At 45.7% G+C, this 13,971-nt stretch overlaps 1 protein-coding gene across 2 annotated transcripts in view; it reads left to right on the top strand.

Annotated features, from left to right (window-relative positions):
• ZNF831 (zinc finger protein 831) overlaps positions 1–11,729 on the top strand; it is a 92,978-nt gene extending 81,249 nt beyond the window's left edge. The window contains exons 5-7 of one of the 2 annotated variants that reach the window (XR_013333213.1): positions 5,743–5,891; positions 6,624–7,841; positions 11,408–11,729. Coding sequence is in view for 1 of the 2 variants with exons in the window: in XM_077756292.1 (XP_077612418.1) it covers positions 5,743–5,891; positions 6,624–7,436 (962 nt within the window). In the remaining variant the exon portion in view is untranslated. Of the gene's footprint in view, positions 1–5,742; positions 5,892–6,623 lie in introns of both variants that reach the window. The other variant, XM_077756292.1, reaches the window with a different exon arrangement.
• The last annotated feature ends 2,242 nt before the right edge of the window (positions 11,730–13,971 follow it).

The following is a 13,971-nucleotide window of genomic DNA, read 5'->3' on the forward strand; positions in this document are numbered from 1 at the left end:
ATCTTGAGAAGAGAGGACGCTGCGGGTCTGTCATTCGTGTCCCAGGGAAGAGACCTGCAGATCATTCTCATTTAGCAACAGGAAGCTTCTGGAATAATGACACATGAAGTAGATTGGTGAGGTGCAGCCTTGGCATTTATAACATTTCCAGTGGCATTTCTTTTATAGTCTTCTTTTCTCCTTATGTGATTTCATAATCCTGTTTTTGCTGTGTATCTGAAAGTCACGCTCTTGCCTGGACACAGTGAAACTTTTCACTGAAAGCAAGATTTTGAACCTCACTCTGCACTAAACACAGTTTAGGTGAAGAATTTCTGCGTGGGAAGGGCTGTCGCCCTGATTGCCTTTCATCAAAGAAATAGAAAAGAGATGAAAACCAGGAAGAAATAAAAGATGTGTTTGTGATTACTTAGAGGCAGACTTTGAAAAGATTACATTAGGGTAGCAGAGGTACCAAGGCTCTACTTGATGAAGATGTTTCTCTGGTTCTCCCCCACATCCCCCTCTGCCTGTGGAACTGAGGTCTCGGGCTGCCGCCTGCCGCCCACAGGCTCATGATCATTTTCTGATTGGAATCAACATCCTCCAGGCTCTGCCTGAGAGGAAGAAGTCCTGTCTTCCATCATTTTCAGCCAGATCTTTTCTCTTCTACAGAGACCTTAGAAATGAAAATTGTAGTAGGATGGAGGGAAGTGGCTGAATTTACTTGCAAAAAAATTTTTTAGTGCAGTGTGTGGCATGAAATAGAGACTTAGAAGATATCGCTGAATAATGACATGAGTGAATGATTGGGGCTTTGTAGAGAGACAACCAGCCTCAGCAGGTGCAGCGTTGGAACAGTCTTTTGGTGCGCCTGGTTTTAGCCTTCTCCATAGGTCTGGGTGGGGTCAGGCTGCATTTTCCCCACCTCATGGCTCCTTCCACGTTTCCTTTCATAGCGTTTACCACATTTTCTTGGTGAATTTTCTGCGTCATTATTTGCTGGCCGAACTGCTCCCCCATTAGATTGTGATTTCCATGAGGCGTCTGCCTCGTTTGCCACTGAATTAATTGCCTGTGTTCGGCACAGTCCTTGGCACAGAGTATTGGCGGTCCTCAGTACTCCGTGAACACAGGCTCACTGAATACTTAGGCTTAAAAATACGGGCTCATAAATGGGCTTGACAAATACAGACTCCAGAAAAGTGGGCTCAACAAATAGTTGAATAAATGAACAACGACCAGCCCATTTAGTGATTGCTTTTAGAGTCCTGCTCAGCTTTTCTCCAGTAACTGCAAATTTTAATTGCTAACATGTCGCGTGTCCTTCAATGGCAGGCCTGCTTCTAGACAGTTCAACCTCAGATCAGTTAACAGTGTAGGAGATCACTCCTGTGTTCTTGTTTATGCTTCTAGCTTGCCTAGAAGACCAACATGGTAGACTTGTTTTCAGCCCTTCCTTCTATATAATTCAGAGCCTTTGGACTCCAAATTAATGGAGTTTTTGGTGTATTGGGGCAACTGAAGGAAATGCATCTAATTACTTACATTTTCAGATAATGATATTTGAGTAATACATCTATTAGCATTTTAATAAAACCCGGGAACTGAGACAGTGGGAGGAGGCTTGGCACGAGAGAGGGCTGTGCTTCTGTTGTGAGTTTCATCAGGCTGCTTCACTCCATTTTCTTCCTAATTATCTCACAGTTTCTGGTAGCCTTTTCAAGATGGCTAAATTTAAATTTGCTACAATGTTTTTCAGCAGTCTCTTCCTCTCGACGTGGCTGGGCAATTATTTCTGAGGGAAATTATTAAAAGCACAGCCTTTAATCAAGGGGGAGAACAGAACATGCACAGAGCTGGGATGAGAGGTGGTTTCTTAAGGAGATGCCCGCGATGGGATGAGAGCATCCGAGTCTGTGAAGATTGCATTAAAGATGGCGGAGTCGGCCATTTCTGAAGATGGAGGAAGTGATAAACAGAGTGATGTGGTGCCCTCAACAGGATCACATTCTGTGCTTTAACATTTGGCTAGGGCGCTACTTACTTTTTGAAAAGGGCCATTCATTTAAAAGCAAGTTAGCATCCTTCTTCAATAATCCAAATTAGTTTAACACACTTCAGTGACATTATTTGGGCATTTTTCACAATTATTAAAGATAACTCCCTTTTCTCTGTAGACTGTAGGTCAAAAGCAAATTAAATCAATGGATTTTCTTCCTTCGCTTTCTCGGATGAGTCAGAAAGCATTGGTCAAATGCGCACATGGCCTTTCTGCTAAGCTTCAGAATCCAAACAACCTGCTGAGAAGACATTTGGCCAATCTGATTATTTTCTCTATACTAATTGGTTTTCCTTCTTCATTGAATTGAATGAATCGCCTGGTTGTTTTGTCACTGTGGGGACACAGCTTAATCCACTTATGGTGGGGTGCTTATGCTGTGGTAAACTACGGGGCTTGAGAAACATTTATCATCGTTATTATCTTTCGGTGATTCTTCTTGGGGGAGAATGAAAATCTAGCTTGAATCCATCCATTTTCTCCATTTCAGTTTCCACTGCCTTTGCTAGTCATCTCCCCTGGTGGCTGGGTCACCCTGGTGCGCTCTAGTGTCCAGGCAGTAGCCACGTTGGTTTCTCCACGGTGAATGTGGAAGAACGTCCAACCCCTTCCCGCGGCTGTACCTGTACCCCACGACCTGAGCCCCTGGTGGCTTCCCCACCTTCGTTTTGCCTCCTGCCCCCTGCTCACCGCCCTTCTTCCCACTGGTTCCTTAATCCCCTGGGCTCCTTCCCACCTCAGGGTCTCTGCGTCTGCTCCTTCCTCACCCCAGGTGGCTTCGTGGGCTGGTCCTTTCTTGTCCCCAAGGTTTCATTTCAGATGCTGCTTATTCAGAGAGGCCTTCCTCAATTATTTGAAATAGTCACCCACCCACCACTGTCTGTAATATGCTGCCATTGTCTGTGACTCTCTGTGAGACCCCCATTTGCTGTGACTCTCCAGAACATGCTTCCCTCCCCTGTTTACTGCCGACTCTGCCACAGCCTCCTTCCTGGTCGTGTTTGGTGTCTGCGATGGTCGTGTTTGGTGTCTGCGATATCCCCACCGTCGGTTCATCTCTCTCAGGACCCCTGGCACACCTGGAAATCACCAGCTGACTTGTCCTTATTTCTCTTCCCCATTGGAGTAGAGGCTTTTGGGCGCCTTTGTCTTGCTCTCCAGTGCTTCGGGGTTGAGCAGTGTGGTGCCTGTGTCATCGAATGGGTGTAAGACACACTTGTTGAGCAAAGGAATGGAATACCAAAAGCCTGTTTCTGTGTCAATCTGCAGGTGCTCAAGTGAAAATTGTATTAAAGGAAAAATTATTACTTCCTTTCCCAACCCGCTGCACTTTTCTATAGATTTTCCAAGTTGATTTGCTCAGGATTAATGCACTTGATAATCTAGTAACCTATCCCTCGAGATAGAAGAAGTAGGTCTGTACTTTCTAGGCAGGAGCTTGGAGGACTCCCTGCGTAGAGGCCAACCTGAGAAATTGGAAGACCCAGAGAACCCCTATAGGGCTTCCCACTCAAACACGGCAACCAGATGACCCCACATGGCAGCCCCGGTTGACAAGTTGCAGGGAGCTCCCGGTCAGTTATTGAACGGCTATTTTCTGAATGTGGGCAGATTTTAAGCTTGCTGGATACCTCAGGAAGGTCTTTCATCGAAAGAGAAAAAGACAAATGAGAACAAAAGGAACTTGGAAGAGAGAGAGACTGGGTTAGAGAGAGGCAGACTTCAGCATTAACAGCAGGGACAACAAGTCATTATTAATATTGCCAGCGATACAGTGGAAGATCCTGGAGCCTGAAGTGATGACAGGGTGGCCCACAGAAGGGAGCAGTAGTTGGCTCTTAGAAATTAAAAACATGATAGAAATAAAAAATTATGAGTTGGAATAGAAAGTTGAAGGAATTCTCCCAAAAGTGAAAAAAACAAAACAAAACAAAACTAGGGAATAGAGAAAAGAGAAGAGGAGGAAGGATTAGACAAGGGAGCCCAGTGACTCACCAAGAGCAGTTCTAGAAAGAGAGAAAAGATGAAACAGAAGGAGAATAAATATCAAAGAAATAACAACATATTTCTCCCCAAACCGAAGGACAAGATTGCGAACGAAAGGGCACACTGAGTGCCCAGACAATGAATGAAAATAGACCAGGACCATGGAGACACTGAACAAAGAAGAGTCTAGGAGTTTCCAGAGAGATGAGAAACAAAAAGCTTTTGCCCAGAGGATCATGAATCATAAATCAGGTTGGCTCCGGACTTCTTAACAACTAGAACTCAGTGGAGCTGTGTCTTCGGTGCTGAAAGATAATGAATTCTGATTCAAAATGCTCTACCCAAACCAGTGGCAGATTAAAGTCTAAAGAGTTTTATTTCACGCACCCTTTCTCCTGAAGCTGCAGGAAAGGTTGCATTAGGAAAGCAAGGAGAAGGAGGTGGGGGCCCCAGGAACCAAGGAGGTGAGGAGAATCGCCACAGTGGCATGAAAGGGGATCCAGGGACATGGCTGCACATGGGGCCTAGGGAGCAGCGGTCCCCTGGGGGCAGGCCGGAGAATTTCCAGAGAAATCTTTCTAAGGGAAGGAAATGAAAACGTTAGACAATTGAGAAGGAGGTAGGAGGAATGCTTTAGTACTAGGGCTGTAGAAACCTAGGCAGATTTAAAGAAAACAAGGTAATTATTAACTCCAGGGAAACTCGTGTTGGCCAGAAAGACAGTGTCATCCCAGTACGTGACGTGGCTCAGCAGTGACAGACGTGGTCCTGAACATGTGAACACTGAATATTCTCCTAAACAAAACCATGACATCACAGTTATATAACTGTTGAGATGGGGTGGGAAGTGTGCATAAGTGGAGGGGGGNATCCAGGGGGCTGGGGAAGAGATGAATGCCCCTGTCTCCCTGTGAGGAGTCACAGACTATCCTCCAAACTGGAAAAAAAAAATTTAAGAAGTAGTGCTACAAAGCATGTTATTAAAAGCAAGGGAGATAAATATCAAAAGAATCCAAAGTGGGAAAAGGTGAGTGGGTGGGCAAGCATTGCTATTTTTCTTAGTAAGTTGAAAGATTCAACTTTCGGAAACTCTATGCATATGTAACTTTAATAAAAATGGAAGCAAATTTGAAAGTGAATCGAACGCTTTCCTCTGGTGGCCCAGCCATTCTAGAATTTTTTCTGATCTCATCTCATGGTGTAAAAGCCGTCCTCCCTGCGATCCTGTGGCCTTTTCGACCCGTATCCCAGGCCAACATGACAGGCGGAAGAGAGAGTAAGGGTGAAGCCCTTGCAAGGGAGCTGCTGTTTTGCAGATGTTTTCAAGGTCCCATCTTAGCGCCCCTTTCCCTGCCTGGATCACAGCCATGACCATCTCAAAACAACAGCAGCACCAAAACCGACCCAGTGCTCTGATGGACAGAAAACTTCACATACCATATAGATGGAGATTTCTACCCTTGACCCCGGTTGCATNCTTTAAAATAAATAAATATATATAATTTAGGGATTTTTTTTCTGCCTTAGGAATGGGTTTTGCTGTTGCTTCAACCTTTTTTGTGTGCAGTGGCTCAAGGGTAAACGATCCCATACATGCTGTGGGAGATGAGGGTGAACGAGCCTTTCAGAGCCTGTGATGAAGGCAGAGTCCTGGGTGATCGCCATTTGCTGATATTATACTGTCCGGTGCATATAAATGTACCTCCCCATTTTAGGTCCAAATCTGCGAGGGGAGCCATCTTGCGTCACCTCAGAATCGCCTGTGTGTCTTGGGCATGGACAGGAGGAGGAGGAGGGCTCCAGACCAGCCCTGAGAAGCTTCTCTTCCAGCACCAGTTCAGGGCCCGGCAGTGAAATGGAACAGGTAACCGTGAAGGTGGGAACCACGGGTCAGAGCTGCCTGTGCCCATTGGGCGTGTCGATGAGTGGCTCTCCTTTCCTGGTTGCCGGCGTCCCGGGTGGTAGAGCTCGCTCCGCTGCGAGGCACGCCAACACCTCCAGACGCCGTGTACTGCAAGGACGGGGCGATCACTGCAAGTCCTAAAGAGGCTTTTGAAGAGGGTAGAGAGGCTGTCACGTTGCGGGCATCACCGTGACGTGCCTTCCCCGCCAGGCAAGGTGGGGAGGGCCGTGGGTTGCAAAGCACAAAAATGCTAAACCAGACCACCCTTCAAAAAGTGCTCCTCTGGAGACAGCTAAGTGCAAGGTGCTGTGAAATGGCACACCTACGCCGTGAGCTGCGGTAGTGTAAAATGGGATGCTCAGAACCGGGGGCTGGGGGGGTGGCAGTCATGGAGTGGTGCTCTTTTTCACAAAGTCAGATAAAAACACAGCAATCTCAGTGACCTGTTTTGTGTCAACAAGTTTTACTTGAGTTACTGCACCAATTCCTTATCGATGGGACCTGATAGAAGCCACCTATTGAGGTTGATGCTCCATAAAGAATCATTAAGAACTCAAGACCTAGTTTCACTAAGGACCACGTTTCTGACCACAAGTTTTTTTGGTTTTTTTTTTGTGTGTGTGTGTGTGTGTGTGTTTTTGGTACCAATTAACCTTTTCCTCCCCATTTGTTTTCCTTTGCGTTTTTCTGCAGGAGACTCCTGCAGCTCCCGGCGGGCCCGGTGACCGCTACTCGCAGGACAGCGCCTCTGGGTTGGGACCGTCTCTGTGCTCCGACTCGTGCGTGGCCGTGGCTACCGACGGCCATCTGTCTCGAGGCAGAGGCCCCAGCGTGGGATTGCCGGAGATGCGCCCTCCGCCCTCCCAGGAGCAAGTAGCTCTGAAACTATACGTTTTCTCAGATGCTCAAGAGCCTTCTTCCCTCGAGTCCAGAGGAACCTCTCCCCGCCAGGATGGTGCTACCTCGGTGGCTGCCATGTGTGCTCTGGGGGAGAGAGCAGGTCACACAGCCATGGCACGCCACATTGCGGAGCCACGGGGCCACAGAGCAGCAGGGGAGGCTCTGACGCCAGGCTCCCCGGATCAGAAGGTGAGAGCCGAGAGCATGTCACCATCAGTCCTGCCAGGGAAGCCTTCATGTGGGCAGAGAATTTCAGGTTTGCTCCTGTTGGGGTCAACTGGAAAGACTCATCCTGAAATACCGGCCTCGGGACCAGCTCCGGCCAGTCCATACCAAGAGGAGGGGGAACACAAGACACTTTTGCCTACTGGGGGACAGTACAGGCCTTTTCCTTTAGGAACTGACAGTGGGAAATGTCAAGTCTCTGGGTTAACTTCCCTAAAGGATTGTGTGGTTCCTTCTAAGCCAGGGCAGTCCAGACCATGCCCTGAAGCCCCTTCGAAGACCGTCAAGAGGAGGGGTCTGGAGGGCCTCAGGAAGCAGACTCGGGTGGAGGTCAGCGACACAAGCAGTGACGATGAAGACCGGCTAGTGATAGAGATGTGAGGCTTCTGACGTCTGTGGTCAGAGGCAGACGCTGTTGGGCTGGCGGAACAGCTGAACTCTATTTCGCCAGGCACCTCCACATTAGGAGAGCCATTTGGGGGATCTTTCCACGACATCCCCAACCAACTTGCGCCCCCCTTCCCCAGCTCCCCTGGCGGCGCACCAGGCAGGGCCAGGGTGGCATCAGAGCGGAGTCCAAGAACGCCTGGTGTCTGAGAACGCCTGGTACACAGTGTCTGTGCTGGACTCCCAGCTGCACCCTCCGCATCGGCCCCCCACTGCCGCATCCGGCCAGAGGGCGCTACCCAGGAGAGCCACAGTCGCCACATTTATGTAAAAGCGAACCCATAGAGTCAAGTCGGCCAGCTTCCTCCATTGGTCAGCTGAGGGTTTGCTTCAAAGGTGGTAAGCACGCTCGGGTCTCTGGGGTGGCTTGCAGAGGAGCTGGGGTATGACATGGGCATCAGGATGTTTTTATTCCTTCTAGAAACAAAATCCAGATGCATTAAAAAACTGAAGTTTGGTTAGAACAACTTACGTCCTTAGTGGAAGTTGTAAATATCCCTCAAAATGCCTATGAGCTGGTGAAATGTTGATTGTCTTTAAATGTCACCCAAATGGTCAGTGCTTACCTACGATCCTACAGCACAAGCATGTATTGCTCTCGGGCCTGGTGCCTTTTGTGCTGAGGCCTCTGAAACCCTTGGTGTTTTTAGCTCTTGCAAAGGAACACTGTGTTAAAAGTTAATAGAACAGGCTCTGGGATGAGTCATTTTTTGATGGGGAAAAATTCACTTATTTTTCTCTGACTCTTTCTGTCATATTGTGCTCTGAGCAATTTCAATTAGAGGGGTACATTTTAGTAATCTGTACAGCTTAAATTGATGCCTGCTCATCGTGACGGGAGCCTTTTAGATTTCCTCCAGAAGCTTCAAGGATACAAAACTAATTGGAGTTTTGACGCTGTTTTACATCTCAGTAATTTTATTTTGGGGGCTTGGTGTTACTTTGCTGTCAAATTAAATCAGCCTCTGTATTGTGCAAGTCAGAACAGAACAGATAAAATTCCCCAGTATTCCAAGCCAGTGCACCCCTGTGCAGAGCTGAATAGCTGATCTACGGCAGCAGACTCACTGAGCGAGGCCTCAGATGTACTGTGTTCCTCTCCTTCTCCTGAAATGGGAGAGGAAAAACTTAACGAGATTTATACTGCTGCATTTCGATAAAATTTTATACTTCCTTTTGGTGTGATTTTGTACAATTTGAAATTTACAGCAGAGCTCTCTTGGCTTCGCTGCGACGTGACGATGTTCGCGTGACGTCCTGTATCCAGAGCAGCAGCACTGAGCTCAGTTCACACGCGCGGACACGCTTTAACGCGTCCTTTCCTGGGGCCGAGGGTGGTCGTTTCAAGTATCGTCATGTGACTTTTCCAATTTTAGGATTATTCATAGGAAACTTCAATGTAAGACCAGCTTCCCCTGGTGGCTTAGCATATGTCTGTGGTCATTTCCAATGCGCTCATAAAACTCCAAGTGATTTCAAGCCCAGCCAAGAAAAACATAAGAAGAGAGGTGAAAGGATGCCAGGCATTCGTTTCGTATACTATCCACCACCCCCCAACCCCGCCGCCCCGTCGTGTACTTTTTAAACCAAACTAAAGTGATGTGGTGATTACCTACCTTTTGAATTACCTGTGCCCCCGTAATGAGAGAGGAGGTCTAGGAGAGAGGTCTGAGTCTTGGAGGAAGAGAAAAAAGAAGGCCTGACTTTGTCCTCAGTGGGCTGGGAAACCTTGGGTAAGACATGTGCCCTCTCTGTGCCTCAGTTTCTCCAGCTGAGAATGAGAGTTACACCAGATGAGCTTGAAGCATCTCCAGGCTCTAATCCTTGTGAGACAAGCTCCCTCTCCTTTACCTCCGGGGACCTGGGGGGCTCAGAGGTGGCCCCCATGGGGAGGGGTCCCCCACACAAGACTTCTGGGTGGGGACTGGGGATCGGGAAGAACTGAAGAATGAATACCTTCTGCCAAGTGTCACCCTGAAGAACGTGAACTTGGAGAAGCTCCGTATGATTTTTTTCCCCCAGAGTTCCAGATTTGGGGGGTGCATCATCCAGTGTACAAATCTGGCTCATAATTCAAAGATTAAAAGCAAAACCAGAACACTGCCGTGTGAGGGGAAGACAGCATGTGTATGGGCTGAATGGAGTACTTTGTCTGGGGAGGCACTGGTCAGGGGAAGAGGACTGTCTTCCAGATCTTTCTTCCCTGGCGGCTCCTAAGTTATCCACAGGATTGCTGTTCTGAGTCAGTAAAGTCACAGCTTCAAAACAGCACTCACCTCCAGTTGGTGACAGAAGCCCTGTCCTTCTAAGAGCCACCATTGCTGGGGGCCACATCCCAACCTAGATCAAATATGGCGGCACATTGATTCCATCTGTCTGCCTCTGACCAAGGTGAGCAGGTTGCCAGACCATCCTGTCAGCTGGTCATTTAGCTGGCAGGTAGCAGTGTTTACAGGTGCACCTTACTTTGTATCAGCGTGACTTTGCGAAAAGCTACATTCCAGTGGATTTAAAAAACAACAACAAAGTATTTTGAATGACTCTAGGGGAGTTGGATATTGGAAATCATCCTAAAATATTTTTTACATGAAGAGTCCTTTTATAAAGCCCCAATAATCTCTGATTTTATAAGTCTTAACTTTCCTATGGGGTTTTCTTAATGAGAAATGCAATTCCAGGGCTACGTTTTGAGGATAACATCCGTGATCTCTAGCCCAGTTCTGGTTATTGAAGATAAATTTCAATATTATCAATCGATAATTGCTGCAGTTTTTACTCTTCAAATGCATACTGTGTAATGGTTAAGGGGAAACAAATTTATTTTAAAAACAAGGCAAGCTAGAGTTTACAGATCAGGGATTCCTCTCTCCCCCCAGGGCTGTTAATTTTATTGTACTTTTGGGTAAGGGTCTTAGCCAATTGGTGCTCAACTTCTTCCACAGTGAATAACTCCAGGGATGCTGGCATAGACTAAAGTCAAGTGCACTTTGAATTCTTTGCTGTTCTCTCAGGGCAAGGTATCCAAGTGCCATGCCCCGTGATACTCAACACTCACCACCAAGTTTACCTCTCCAGCTGCACTACAAGTGGCCAGACATCCCTTGTTAAAGACGCATGGGGGAAAAAGGCTTCACCTCCCCCTTGGCAGCCTGTACTGTTAAGTGACTCTTAAAGTCACCTGGTGTTTAACAGGCTCCCTGAGTCCTCCTTGTTGTAAGGCGTGATGGGGGACAGCTCATGCCCTCCTCTTACTCATCACCTTCGAGATTCTGGATAAAGCTAATATCCTTTTGACTCACAACCCAAGAGAATCTATGGTTCATTGCCAAGAGATTAACAAAAAAAAAAACGATGGGGGAGGGGTGCCTTTAGATTCTGATCAAACCCTGCCAATAGCATGATGGATCACTAAGGGCAGCTTACACTCCCCTTCCTAAAATCCTTCCTTTCAGGCTCGGTTGAGAAGAGTAGCTTTGCCAGAAGGCATTGTGACCACAGTTCTTGGCATGAAAGATGAACGACTTGCAGCCTTATGCCAAAAAGTATTTCCTTGCATTTACATTCATTACTTAGAATGATCACATTATTCATCTTTTCCCCAGCATAGAAATTTGCATCTTGCACAAAATCTCCCTGGTGCAGCAGATTTTCATAGTTATGGAAACTGTCATCATTATTGGAATGTGCTGCTGCTCAACTCTCCAGACATAATTGAATATGGCGAGGAGAAAACGGTCTGCCTGGCTCTGAGGCAGCCACATTTTTACAACTGCAGCAAACAGAAGTGGTGTATCTGTTCTCACTTCAGTTGGGATTCCCATAGTTCTTGTGACGGAGACTTCTTTGGCTTTTGAAACACTACATTTCTTGATATTTAAGCACAACTTCATGTCTTTGTCTTTCAGAACTCATTAAATATAGGTGTCAGGACCCCGAAAATCTTGTGTGCTAGATTTGCACCTGTACAGTTCTCTTCACCCATGCTTTGTACTTATGTGGGCATATGTACAGTTTGATCTCAAGAAGTCTAGGAACATGTGAGCATATTGCTTCATCACTGGAAGAAAAGGAGCCAGGAAAAATAGTCTCTGTCACTGGGAGCCCTAGAGGATGACTCCAAATCTTCTACATGCAGTCAACTGTTCAGAACTTGCTACTCTTTTGATTGTTCATAATCAGGAAAGCTATTGGCTTCTTGGTTGTTTGTTGAAATTTATCTTCTTCTTTATATGGTTAAATTATTTTGTTTTGATAAAAATAAAATTGAAACTAAAAATGTCTTGTGTGATTTGTTAACATTTTAACTGAAACGATCACAGGCAGTATCCTGTATGAATTCGATATCTGATTATTTCCGAGTAGTTAACCAGACATCTTGCCCGCCATGTTGGTATCCCATTCCGCTCAACAAAAGGATTAAGTGATGGCAAATTACCATATTTTCTTGGGCTGTTTCCTTTTCCCACGTGTCTCATTTGTCATGTTCTGCCATATTTTAGACTTCTTAACAGTGTGTTTTTAAATCCTTAAATGTAGCTAAGTTTTGAAGCCACATGAGGGCACTATCCACAGTGCAATAATCCACAACTTTTCCCCTTAGAATGGATGTCTCTTGGATATTTAATGTGATTCATTCACCGAGGAAATATTCTTAAGTCAAAACAGTACCTCTTATGAAGATAGTTGATGTATTCTTCACAGGAGTAAGTAGACTTATTTTACATACCAACACTGTTCTAGTCTTCTACATCTATACCTCTTAAAAGGCACTTGAAGTCCATGAAGACCCAGGGATTGGGAGAAAAAGTAGGAATGGAAGTATGGAAGGCACAGATACACTTATTGATGGATCTGAGTAGATTTTATGCTAACTCCTCCAACTCCAACAGTAATAAATTAACCCATCATTTCCAAACTTCAGTCATTTGAGAACCATCTTCATGCTTTTTGCCATATGTGTCCATACATGGGTATATCATTTACTTAATACTTTTGTTTAAATCATCGATCTTTTTTGTCACATGCTTTTATTATTAAACTTTTTTTTTATTATTGAAATGTAGTTGACCTGCAATGTTGTATTCGTTTTAGGTGTACAACATAGCGATTCAACAATTTTAAACAGCTCTCAGTGTTAAGTTAGTCACCATCTGTCACCATACAACATTATTATAATGTTGACTATATTCCCGATGCCGTACTTTTTGTGAGTCTGTGACTCACTATGTTAGAACTGAAAGTTTGTACCTCTTCATTCCCTTATTTCTTCCATTCCTTTACCTACTTCTTCTCTGGTGACTACCAGCTTGTTTTCTGTATTTAAGAGTGTCTGTTTATTTTTGTTTTTTAGATTCCATATGTAAGCGAAATCATATGGTATTTGTCTTTCTGTGTCTGACTTACTTCACTTAGCCTAATGCCCTCTAGGATCATTCATGTTATCATAAATGACAAGATCTCATTCTTTTTTATGGCTGAGTAATATTCTCTTGTGTATATGAACACCATCTTCTTTGTCATCTCTGTCTCTAAGAAGTGATTATTGGCCTAAATTATAATATCAGTGAAATCTCAGCCTGAATTTGATAGTATTGTATATTTTCTGATATGTGTTAAACTATTAAAAACTTTTGTCCCATGTGCCAGTTACATAGCATCTTCATATTACCAGGGGCACACCCCTCACGCCGGGGGAAGGACTGAGCGAATCTGAAAGGTACATGCACTGTGAGTTACTTTTGTTATTCTAGTTCCTATGAAGCACAGCTCTTTCCCCATTTTTTTCCCTCCAAGCCTGTAGAACTGGGGCCACAAGTGGAATTATAGGTTTATCATATGTTTCTTCAGTCGAACTTTATAGGTGAGTAACTCCCATTCCAAGTCAAGGGATTATCCCATTTTCCAGTCTCAAAGGGATAGTCACATAATGTCTTGTGGCATAAACACATTTTTTTTTTGTCATGGTGGTTAGTGGTTGGTTGGTGGGGCGACTGGTTGGTTGGTGAGTACCAGATGATATACGGGAAAGCGCGGTTAGGGATTCATGCTGAACCGCAAGGACGAATCAGTTCTGCTTGAGGACCTGCTTCCATACTTTCGGATTTGAAGCAGATGGCTTTGGCTGCGCCAACGATCAAGGAGAGCAGCTTTCCAGTCTCCTGCGTGGTGGCAGCCTGTTGATATTTGGGCCAGGAACACAGAAGGACTGGCTCTGTGGCGTCTTGGACCTCGGTCTCCAGCTGTGACAGACATCTGCTTTCAGTCTCCCTCCCAGAGGCCAATCCAACACCCTTTATGGTCAAGTGTCTGGTGATTTCTGCCCAGAAGTAAGTGAATTGTTTTTCTGCATGAGTGAATGGATTCCTATAAAAAATTGTAGGTTTGTACATGTGGCCTCTGGGGCAGAGTGACCCAATTCTGTCTCTGGCGGCAGTGGAGATCTAGTTGTCCTGTGTGTACGTAGTGTGAA

This window comes from Crocuta crocuta, unplaced genomic scaffold, assembly GCF_008692635.1.
Source record: "Crocuta crocuta isolate KB4526 unplaced genomic scaffold, BGI_CrCroc_1.0 scaffold123, whole genome shotgun sequence".
Classification (NCBI taxonomy): domain Eukaryota; kingdom Metazoa; phylum Chordata; class Mammalia; order Carnivora; family Hyaenidae; genus Crocuta; species Crocuta crocuta.